This window comes from Kogia breviceps, chromosome 14 (genome assembly GCF_026419965.1).
Source record: "Kogia breviceps isolate mKogBre1 chromosome 14, mKogBre1 haplotype 1, whole genome shotgun sequence".
Classification (NCBI taxonomy): domain Eukaryota; kingdom Metazoa; phylum Chordata; class Mammalia; order Artiodactyla; family Physeteridae; genus Kogia; species Kogia breviceps.
Window position 1 is genome coordinate 68,837,679 of NC_081323.1, and position 12,136 is coordinate 68,849,814.

General features: G+C 45.4%; 2 protein-coding genes across 4 annotated transcripts in view; one reads left to right on the plus strand and one right to left on the minus strand.

Moving 5' to 3' along the window:
- Positions 1 to 12,136, plus strand: part of LOC131740776 (acyl-coenzyme A synthetase ACSM5, mitochondrial-like) — a 131,555-nt gene that overhangs the window by 15,701 nt on the left and 103,718 nt on the right.
- Positions 9,498 to 12,136, minus strand: part of LOC131740805 (acyl-coenzyme A synthetase ACSM1, mitochondrial) — a 61,156-nt gene continuing 58,517 nt past the window's right edge. For all 3 annotated transcript variants that reach the window (XM_067013286.1, XM_067013285.1, XM_059037081.2), the window contains 2 exons: positions 11,342 to 11,461; positions 9,498 to 9,846 (listed from right to left, as the gene is read on the minus strand). In XM_067013286.1, the coding sequence (XP_066869387.1) occupies positions 9,760 to 9,846; positions 11,342 to 11,461 (207 nt within the window). In that variant the 3' untranslated portion in view covers positions 9,498 to 9,759. The remainder of the gene's footprint in view (positions 9,847 to 11,341; positions 11,462 to 12,136) is intronic.

Below are 12,136 nucleotides of genomic sequence, written 5' to 3' on the forward strand. Positions count from 1 at the left end.
TGACCCCAGGCCCCCTGCCCAGGCTGCTGTGTGAATTTAAGTCCAAAGACTCCCCTTCAAATCTCTCCCATTGTGATTTACTAAGTGCTTACTATGTGCTATGCGTTTGGTTTATTTTTTAACTATTAAAACTTTTAAGTAAATAAACATTCAAATATGAATAAGTTTTTTTAAAAAAGGACCCTTTGACCTGTTTCAAAGTCATACTAGCTCCCCTCTCCAGAAGCAGCTGAGGTTAGCAGTTTCTGATACTAGAAGTGTTGTAAACATGTTCATGTGCTGGATGCTTGATGTGCATTATCAAGTTCAATCTTCACCCGTCTAAGAGGTATTTTAGAATTATCCCCCATTTTCAGATGAGAAGACTGAGGCTTGAGGTGTGGCAAGGGTAACTTAACTTCTTCAAGAGCACAAAATTCAGTAATAGAGGAGGCCAAATTCAAATCTAGACAAACTTCAGGCCCCCGATACTTAACCATGAATGCTACTCTATAGTCATGAATGAAGAGATTGACAACCACTGGAGCTGAAGAACCAGAGGGTATTTGTACACAGAAGAGGGGGTGACTGGTACAGAAGAAAGCACAAATCCAATCTCAGGCAGAGAGGCATTTAAGGCACTCAGAGCAGCAGTGAGGAGGAATGGATGGGACAAGGTGAAATCCCTCCTCAGCCCACGGAAGTAAATGAGGCAGAGGTGAGAGGCCTTGATGTCTCTGATAGACACCCAAGACAGAGTGGAGAGCCTTTAAAAGGAGAGAAGGCAACAGGAGAAATAGCTGACCATTTCAGGACTCCTGGTAGACCCAGAGAGAGCCTGAGATTCTCAGGAGACTCCAAGAACTCACAAGGAGGTAATTCTTATGTCTTGCCACCAAATTCCTTCAGAAAGCCTCATCTCCCTTTCCAAGCATTTTCAACTATTCGTAAACAGAGCCTTAGCAGAGACAGCAACTCAGCTTATTCTTCAAGATCTAGGTCTCCACTCTAGGTATTCTCCTACTCTTTGTGGCAAATAGGTCAAAATAGAGTGACCGGAAAGAAGGGAAGGACTTGTACAGCTGTCCTCATGGTCTTGGTTCTCCGAAGCCTCTCTGTCAGTAGGCAGTGAGAGGACACAGAGCAGCAGCAGCAAGAAGGATTTAAGGCAGACATTGGGGAGAACTTCCTAGAAGAGAGTTGAGTCTCATGACTGTGTGATTTTGAGACATTCAGAAATACCTTTTGCAGGGGTATTTAAGAAAGGATGGATACCTTTAGGACTGGATGGGGCTAAGTAGTGAAATTCAATGAATTTCTCCAGAAAGGGTCCGGAATTCTTCCCAGGACACAGCTGCTGCTCTACATAAACAGGTTTTTCAAACGTATTATTTCTAGGGTTGCCCAGAGAAAAGCAAATTGCTTCGGATATCCTCTCCAGATATATCTCTTCTCTTCTCTCGCCAGACCCTGAACCCTGGCTTCTAGGATCTTTAAGCCCTTCTGGCTTCCCTAGATGTCCCCTAATGTGGGTCTCTGTCACTCGTGCCCTCAGCAATTAGTCACTGCCACGTAACCAGCACCCTCGTCTTGCCCCCGGCCTGTGAGCATACAACAGAGACATCTGTTTTTAGGGAACCCCCATTCCTGCCTGTCACGGGGCTCTTTTAGTGGATGTATGGCTGATGGCCAGCACATCGAAGGAATAACTCTCTAAGAGTGGGCACGGGGTGCAGGGGAGCAGGCGGGGAGGTGCTGTGGCATCAGGGGTCCTCTCCCCATCTGCAAGGATACAGGAGCCAAGGTGGCCTGAGATACTTTTCCTTTGGTGGGTGTTCCTGGAACACAGTCTGTCTCAGCAGCTTAGAGCCCTCTGATTTCCAGCTCTAATCCTGGTGCCTGAGGATCCACTGTAAGTCAGCAGCCTGGGCATGAGCCACCCTTCTGGAGGCTAGCGTTCCAGGCCTGGGCCTGAGACTGATTTTCTGTGTGGCCTTAAGCAAGTTACTGTTCCACTTTGAGTTTTTATATTATCCACTCAATGATCTGGAAAGGGTTTTGTTTTTCTGACCCTGTGACTCAAAAAGAGCTGTGTAAGAGGTAACATTCACTGAGATGGCCAAGGCGGCAGACACAGTGCGATGCTTCACTGAGGGGGAGAAGATCAGGTGTTCAGTTCTGGACAAAGCATGTTTGACAGGCCTGTTAGACATCTGAGGCGAGAGGTCAAGCTGATTAGGGTGCAGGAGAGAGATCCAGGCTGGAGACACATGTATGGTCATCGGCAAGGCAGCTGGGGTTCAAGCTACAATACTGGATGAGATCATGTATGGGGTGAGTGTGAATAAAGGAAATGAGGAGGAATCATTAAAAGAGACTGAGAGTAAGAGGGAAATCAGGTGGAGGAAAGGGCTAAAGGAAGTGAGAGGACAGGATGTATGTACATCAAGCCAATGTGAACTCTGCTTCTCCCTTCCTGGTTGGAGCATGAACCTGCTGTCCGTCTTGTACATAAATCTCCTTTTGGTGCTCTGGGTTGGAAGAACAGTTCCTGCTGGCCCCAAGGCTGTAGGGCTGTGCAATCCATAAACACAGCTAGGAAGACTGATGTTACCCCAAGTTAGGCTTGGGGATTGTCCACAGTTCATGATTAGCTGTGCCTTCTTTGAAGGTTGCAGGGATCCTGGAGCTTTCTGCTTGATTAGCTGTGCCCTCCTCCAAGGCTGCAGCGGTTCTGGCACTGTCTGCTCAGGAGGGAGTAGACCAAGAGATCTCCAGAAAGACCTCCTGAAAGGACAGGGGGAGTCATGCCTCACGATGGCACTAACCAATCTATGAAGTCCGGGCCAGCAGGAGAGTGACAATCCACAGGGAAAGGCGGTCTGCCATCTCTAGGGGCCGAGACAGGTCTTCCAGGTCTCAGTGAGGAGGCAGCAATGGGCAAAGGAAAAAGGAGTGTTTAGCACAGCAAAAGGGAGGGGCTGGGGTGGCTGGGAGAAGGGCAGTCAAAGTGGGATGGGAGTTGGGTGGTGGTCAGGGAAGGAAGCCTCTCAGAGGAGGTGAGGCCAGAAGAATGAGACAGAGCCAGCCACAGGAGAGAGAGAGATCAGCAGGTAGAAAGGCCATAAATATCCCTGCGTAGGAGCTGGTAAGGAAATCTTCATTCCTTATTCTTTTGGAAAATAGGAGAGGAAGCCCAAGTGTCGGAGACCTTAAGCATTCTGACTGCTGCTGCCCAAACAACAGGGAATGGGAATCTGGCCAGTTGGTGGGACTCCTGGCTGGATTCCTTGAGTCAAAGGTCATTAGACTTAAATTCTGCAACTCCCATCAGGGTGCACATGTTGGAACTCAGAGACCAGTAGCGTTTGAACTACTTTCCCTGGAACCAATGCAGCGATAGAAATGATAATCACAACAGTTATAATTTCTAAAGTGATACTGTATGTTAGGTCCTGGGTGCTAAATGCATAGTATTCTCAGTGGAAGGAAATAGAGGCTACTTGTATTAGTCAACGTTTGCTATAATAACAAGCATCCCGAACATCTCAGGTGCTCATAACCATACATATTTTTCCCATGAGTCTGGGGATTATCTGTGGCTGTGCTGGGCTCAGCTCCACTCCACGTGTGTTCTGGAACCCAGGCTGGAGGTAGACCCATCTGGGACATGCTACTCTCATGGCAGAGGGCAGAAATGCAAGAGTCTCTGACCAACCACACGATCACACCCACTCATATCTCACTGACCAAAGCATATCCTACGGACAAGCCAAAGTCAATGAGAGGTACATATACACTCTTCTTCAGAATGCACTGGGCAAGTCATGTGAAAATGAATGAGGACATACATATAATTCTACTACAGGGAGTTGTTAGTAACAACAGTTCAGTCTGCCACACCACTGTGTTTTAAGCACCAAAGGATTTATTACATGGAATTGGATGTTCACAAAGCTGTCAGAGGTGTTAGAGAAATAGGATTTAGAGCAGGTGTTGTGCTTTTGGAGGACACATCAGAAGGCGACTGAGATGGATGCTGACTGCCAATTCACTCATAACTGTAACAAATTAATTTCTGGAAGAGCCCCGTAAAGTTGAGATGAATCTCCTTAAGCAACTGATGACTGTACAGAAAGACTCACCTCTGTTTTTTCTTTCCATCACAGTTTGAACATGCATTGGTTGCAGAAATTCCAGGGACTTTGCATCCTATAGGGGACTCAGACGTCTGGTCACACTGTCCACATCCATACCAGGCAACTGGCATCACTGCAGTGGGGCCACCAGGAAATTCCTGCCAAATTTAACTTTGCTAGTGATGTGATAAGTCACTGGGCTGGCGTGGAGAAGGTAATGGGGCAGAGAAGAGGCACAGAGTTTGAAAATTTGGCTGAGTTCACTAATTCATGCATTCATTCAATAAATATGTACTGAGCAATTATTATGTGTCAGGCATTATGATGAGCTGTGAACGAGATGTTTATCTTCCATGGAGGCAGCATAGGGTAGAAGCAAGAGAACATGGGCTTGGCAGAAGCAAGGGCCCAGGAGGCTAGTGGAGCAATCTGAGAATCCCTCCAGGCAGCTGATACACAGTTCGCCTGCAAATACTGCACATGCTCTGTTGTCACCTCCCACGGTAAAACAAGGACTAGTGGGTTGGGGTCACAGAGGCGGTAGATTTAGGTTTAATAAAAGAAAGTCAGCATTCTCTTATTAAACCAGCACCAACCAAAGACTGAGTCAGTCTTCTCAGAAAGCTATGCGTCCTTGTCATTAGGGGTATGCAAGTAGGATGACTGCTAGGCAGGGGTTGTCAAAAAAGACTCCAACATGAGACATCAGAGAAAGAGACTGATGTGGGAATTCCCAAATTTCCTTTCCTGCCCAGGACTTCTAGAATTCTATCTCATTCGTTGCTGATCCTGCCATTGCCCTTACCTGAGTTCTGTGCACCTTTATGGAGGATGAAAGGATTCATCCTGGCTAGGGTAGCAGAAGAGGTGGATCTGTAAACATGGGCTTAAAAGAATGGCGCTCAAAGGGAGTCATAATTGTGACGTCACCCAACACCATGACACAACTTGAGTGCAGAAACTGCAAATCCCAGGCCTCTAGGCTGAAGATTGCCCATGCTGCAGGGCTCTCTTTAAAAAAAAAAAAAAAAAAAAAAAATTTGGTAAACATTTTAAAATTGAAAAATTTCAAATAAAAATTTAGATTTCTGGCTTTCCTTTTAAAGTTATACCTCCTTAGAATAATGAATGACGTCTTTACTACCATGACTCAAAATCGCAAATCCATAAAATAAGTGATTTCATAAATCTGCTACATAAATATCAAAAAACCTTTCCACTGAAAAACAACATTATAAGTAAAATTTAAAGATAATGACAATCAGGGAAAAGAGATTCAATTCAGAACACAGCAAAGATTTAATATCCCTAATGCAAAAAGAGCTCCTAGAAATGAAGAGTAAAAAGATGCAGCCAAAAGTAGAAGTGGGCAAGTATATAAACAGACAGTTCACAGAAAAGTGAACTCACATGGCCCTTAAATATAAGAAAAAATGTTGGGCTTCCCTGGTGGCGCAGTGGTTGAGAGTCCGCCTGCCGATGCAGGAGACACGGGTTCGTGCCCTGGTCCGGGAAGATCCCACATGCCGCGGAGCAACTAAGCCCGTGAGCCATGGCCGCTGAGCCTGTGCGTCCAGAGCCTGTGCTCCGCAACGGGAGAGGCCACAACAGTGAGAGGCCCGCATACCGCAAAAAAGAAAAGAAAAAATGTTCAACCTCACTCATAGTAACAGCAATGCAAATTAAAACTTCATTGAAATATATTTTTTACCTACCAGTTTAGTTAAATACAAAAGTTTGTCAACATACTCTGTTGACAAGGCTATGAGGCAATAAACACTCTCACATGTTACTGGTCAAAGTGCAAAATGGGACAATTCATATAGAGAGGAATTTTGAAGTATCTAATAAAATTACAAATAAATTTTCTCTTTGACTTGGCATTAGTGCTCTCAAACTACGATATGGAGACCACTGAGGATTCCTGAGACTTTCCAGGGGAATATGTGAAATCAAAACTATTTCAAAACAAAACTAAGACAAATTGGAACCCTTGTGCAAAACTGGTGGGAATGTAAAATGGTACAAGCATTGTGGAAAACAATTTGGCATTTCCTCAAAAATTAAAAATAAAGTTACTGTTTAATCCAGTAATTCCACTGTTGTGTATGTACCCCGCAGAATTGGAAGCAGGGTTTTGAAGAGATTTTTAAATTTTTCTTGGCTGCTTTGGGCCTTTGTTGCTGCGTGCGGGCTTTCTCTGTTGAGGTGCACGGGCTTCTCATTGCAGTGGCTTCTCTTGTTGCAGAGCACGGGTTCTAGGCGCGCGGGCTCAGTAGTTGTGGCTCGCTAACTCTAGAGCGCAGGCTCAGTAGTTGTGACGCACGGGCTTAGTCGCTCCGCGGCATGTGAGATCTTCCCAGACCAGAGATCAAACCCGTGTCCCCTGCATTGGCAGGTGGATTCTTTTTTTTTTTTTTTTTTGTGATATGCGGGGCTCACTGTTGTGGCCTCTCCCTTGCGGAGCACAGGCTCCGGACGCGCAGGCCCAGCGGCCATGGCTCACGGGCCCAGCCGCTCCGCGGCACGTGGGATCTTCCCAGACCGGGGCACGAACCCGCGTCCCCTGCATCGGCAGGCGGATTCTCAACCACTGCGCCACCAGGGAAGCCCCGGCAGGTGGATTCTTAACCACTGCGCCACCAGGGAAGCCCCTGAAGAGATATTTATACACCCACGTTCATAGTAATATTATTCACAATAGCCAAAATGTAAGAACAACCCAATGTCTACCAATAGATTAATGGATAAATAAAATTAGCGTATCTACACAATGGCTTTTAAAAGGAATGAAATTCTGATACATGATACACCATAGATGAACCTTGTGGACATGTTAAGTGAAATAAGCCCGACACAAAAGGAGAAATATTGTGTGATTTCATTTATATGAGGCACCTAGAGTAGTCAGATTCGTAGGGACAGGAAGCAGAATGGTAATTGCCAGGAGCTGGGGTTGCAGGGGTGACTGGGGAGTCATTGTATAATGGAAACAGAGATTCAGTTTTAGATGATGAGAAAGTTCTGGAGATGGATAACAGTTGTGCTTACACAGCAATGTAAATGTACTTAAAGCCACCAAGCTGTGTACTGAAAAAATGGCTAAAATGGTAACTTTTAGGTTATGTATATTTTACCACAATAAAAAAGAAAACAAAAATAAATACATATAGATGATAGATAGATAGATAGATAGATAGATAGATAGATAGACAGATAGATAGAGATAGATATACCTAAGACAATATTTGCCTTTCTTCATTCTCATCCTCTCACAAGTATACTGAGGCATTTTCCAGACTACAACAAAGTAAGTATAGAAAAATAAGAGAATCCAAATGTCTTCTACTAAGGAAGACATTAAAAAGATTTGCAAAAATGTAAAATGATACCACTCTTCTCATTAATTTTTTTGTTTGTTTTGGAAAATATACTTCTCTCTTCAATAAAACATGCCTTGTTTGTGGTAATATATAATGGGTTTATTACTATTATATTTAAAAGCACACATTTATAAGATTTCTTCGTTTAATTTCTAATGTAATAAATACTGAGAGACAGAGCCCATATAAATATGGCCCATAAAAATATCTTTTAGCAAAGATAGATTCCAGCGTCAGAGTCTCTGAGAGGTTGGCAGGACATATTGAGGAACCTTTTTGTGCATGTGTAGTCCAGGTGGTTTCCTTGACCTCCAGAATGAAAAATATGGTAGTCTTATCTTTTTACTAAGGCAGAGCTGAGCTTCTCTCTGCTCCTGTCTTTATCTTTTCCTTGAAATGTCAGCAGGAGACAATCTCCAGCTGCTCAGCCTAGAGCCGTCTACCTTCTACCTCAGTGCCAGGGTCTATTCACCCTGACTGCCTGTGGAGGTACCCACTGGAGTGCCAGAACTGTCTGGGAGTATGTGTGTGTGTGACTGTGGTTGTATAAGTCTGCATGTATGAACCTGTGTGTCTGAGTTTCCGTGTCTGTGAGCATCTCGACTGTGAACGTGAATTTCCCCCTGCACAGCACTGAGACATTGAGTGTCTCTCTGTTTTCCTCTGTATGAATTTGTGTCTGCACCTTTGTCACTGAATGAGTGTACGTTGGTTGTGCAAATCCATGTGTGTGTCTGTGACTCAGGGGATTACCTATTAGGTATGTGTCTCAGGGCATATGGGTCCGTGGAGTTGTGTCTGTGTTTTGTATGTGTGTGAGTGTGCTGTGTGTGAAGTTGCTGTCCCTTTGGGTGTTCCTGATTGTATCTGTGTGATTGTCTTCTTTTTGTGCCTGTGTGTATGTGGCTGTGTTCTGTGTCTATGTCTCTGCCTACATGTCTGTCTGTGTGTGTGTGTGTGTGTGTGTGCGCATGTGTGCACCTCCTTGGATTGTGTGTGGGTCTGCCCTGGGGGTTGTCTCACATGGCCCTGAGTGTGTGTACTTGTGTGTGTATCTCTGTGTGTGTGTGTGTGTGTGTGTTCTCCCCAGGGTATCCTTGCCTGCTGTGGTCTGTGTGTGAGCTGTCCATGAGCTCCACACCTGAGCCCCCAGGTGAGGCTGGGGGTGATTCTTTGCCTGTGCGTCTTTGTGTTTGCGATGTCTGTATATTACCCTGCGCGTGTGTGTATCTGTGCACCTCAGGAGAGGGCAGCTGCGGAGGGGATCTCCCTATCGGTGACCCCCAGGAATGGGTGAGAAGGAGCCAGTATGTGCTTCTCTCACCCCCAGGCTCAGCCTCTTCTGCCTCTGCTCCTTCCAGCCTCTGGTGGTTCCATCTCAGGCCGGAAGGATGGATGGAGTGAAGGGTTAGTTCACGGGACCACAGGCCGGGGAGTCAGAGGGCTCTGGGTGGCAGAGGGGATTACACAGTATAAGGAACGGTGTCTAGGGAGGGGCTGGGCAACAAAGCTCCTGGGTCTCTGGGAAGGGCTGGAGGAGTCCTGCAGGATTCCTGGGCCCCCAGAGGGCGGGTCCCTCACTCACCTGCACTGGTCCAGTCTGGGACCTGCAAGCAGCAACAGCAGCAGCATTACTGGCGGGAGGAGAGGCAGTGGGTCCACCGGAGGGTGCAGGTGAGGGATGGTGTGGCCGGCAAGTGTCGTCACCAAGCTGGGCTGCCCTCCCCTCTTCTCCATTCCCCGGACACCACACTTGCCCTGCCTCCCGCTTCACCCCCAGTTGGGCAGAGGCAAGCCAGGCAGGAGCAGACCCCGGGGGCCACATGGACTGTTCCTCCTAGACCTCTATGTCCTGGGCCTTGACTGGGTCACAGAGTGTCTGGAACCAGGAGGGAGAATCAGGCCCTGGGGCAATCTCTGATGGGGGTTGGGGGAATTACGAGGGACAGCACTTAGCACTGGGTCTTTCGCAGAGTAAATGCACAGCAGACTCACTGTGGATGCTGAGTCAGTATTTAATTTGCTTCAGCCCCATTCTGAGCGCTCAGCTGGGCAGTCTGAAAGGAACAGGGAACTTGGAGGAAGGAGAGTGATTGATATTAATTTAAAAGAACAAAAATGCTGGAATGTTGACACTCCTGGCTCTCTTTCAAGTCAACTCTCTCAGCGTTCCTCTCCTCACCCTCACCATCGTGAGGAAACTGAGGCCGCCAGGCATTTGGCCAACGTCACACAGTGGTTTCTGAGTTTATTGCCAACTACACCTGACCAAACTCCTTCTTCCGGAGTTCACTCCTTTGTATCTTGCCGGTGATGGTTTTGGGCAGCTCTGAGACAAACTCCACCTGGTTGAGGATAAAGCAAACACACTCTGACTAAGTCCCACGTCATTTTCTATCAACCCTCAGCTCTCCTCCTTTGGCCTCTCACAGTCCCCTAGACAGGCTGGTGCCATGTGGGGGCCTTAATGGGGTCCACTGTTTATGTCAGATGCTCCTCTGACCTCCTTAAGTTGGATGCAGCCCCTTGATGTATTTTGACCAGTGAAATATGAGTAGGAGTGAAGTGTGCCACCTCTAACAGAAAAGTTGGGAGTCATTGAGACAGGCCACCCCCTCTGTCCATCTCTTCTAGTACTCTGGGAGGTACCTACCTGGTGGCTGCTCCTTTACCCTGGTCCCAGGACGAGGGGATGTGGAGCAAAGGCTCCGGGAAAGCTATGGTGGCGTGAGCAAGAAAGACACCGTCCTTGTTATAATCCACTACAACTTTGGGACTGTTTGTTACCCACAGTAACATGTAGCCCTTCCTGACTGGTACGCATCCTCTATTCTACTCTTGATAAAGCCTCAGATCCTAATGTTAGCAGCATGAACTCTGTGTCAGATACACATGGGGTTGAATTCCAGCTTCTATTTACTCTAATCTCAGACAATTTACTTTGAGTCTCTAAGCCTCAGTTTCCTCTCTGTAGACCGGGATGATTATCTCAGGTTGTGGAGAGGATTAAATGAAATAATGCATGTAAAGCATTGAGTCCAGGGCCTGGTACACACAGTAAATGCTCAATAAATGTTAGCTATATAGATTTATAATATGTATTGATTGTAAACATTCAGACATGCAGCAAAGTATTACTACAAAAGAAGGAAATTTTAACTTATTTTTAAACATATCAGGTAGCACTACGTATATTATTTCTTAGCCTGCCTTTTTATCTCAGTAATATATTATTGTGATCTTTTATGTTAAAAATCTGCATCATCATTTTAAATTACAGAATAATATTAAATTCCATGAGTAATTTCATCATTTCTCTACTGCTGCACAGTTTAATAGGTTGTGCACGGCATTTAAAACAAATGAAGTTGAACAAAAAATATCAGAATGTATTACATGTTGTTAGGGTAAATATCATTGTGTTCATTTTTGTTTGTTATGTATGTATATGTGTACTGGGTTGCAATATAGAATGTATTTCTCACGACAAAGAATGTTTTTTAATAGTTTGGAAGTTGCTGGTTTGGGTGTCTTTTTCAAATTTTGAAAGATTATAAATAACCTTCTTGGATAGCTTTGGGCAATTGTCTGACTTTTTTCTTTAGGTTGACACTTTAGGTTGACACTCCAGCAATGGATGAGTTTCTGACACAGGATCGAGCTTCTATCCGATTCAGTGGGCTCCCTCACACCCCTAAGCTGAAATGCCTCTTCTGCAGAGAAAAATATTACTGCTCTTGGCTACTTAGGCTTCACCCCAGACACTGTATGAGACTTGAGGCAGTGGAGCCCCAAGAACCACTCACAGGGACCAGACCCCATCCATTTGCTCTTGCTCACCTTCCTTGGGTACTTGTATGGGGCTGTCACTGACTTCACATGCTGCTGCAGTTCCTTGGTGAGCTGGTCTCGATCATGGGACAGGAAGTTTGGGGTCAGGACAATGAAAGCCTTCACTACCTGCAGTGAAGAACCAGAGTGGAGGCTCAGGGCGAGTGACAACCAAATTATAGTTTAAGGAGTAAATGCTTGGGACTTCCCTGGAGGTCCAGTGGTTAAGACTCCACGCTCCCACCACAGGGGCCGTGGGTTCGATCCCTAGTCAGGGAACTAAGATCCCGCGTGCCATGCCACACTGCGTGGCCAATAAATAAATAAATAAAAATTTAGAAATAAAGAGTAAATGCTGACTAAATTAATGGGAAAACAAACTGACAGTAGACCCTTTGGAAATCCCAGGTCCAAATCCCAATACTTCCAATTTCTACTCTTTGCCTTGGAACATTACTTAACCTATCTTAATCTCCATCTCCTTCTCTGAGAAATGGGGAGAGGACAGGTTCATTCCTCATCAGGTTTATGTAAAGATTCCATGAGATAATAATACACATGAAACGTAAAGCTAGCTTAAATGTATTTGTATTCCTATCATTGTTATCATCACCATTCTCACTATTATTGTAGGTAGAGTTCTGTGGGCATTTAATAAATGCTGGTAATTTATTAGTTTCGTATTATTATTTATGTCCTCATTTCATTTCACAGGACTGTACATAGAAGGTATTCAGTAAACACTTGTTGAATCAAGGATGCATGCTCTGGAGCCAGAGTGCTCAATTTCCCACCACTTATTAG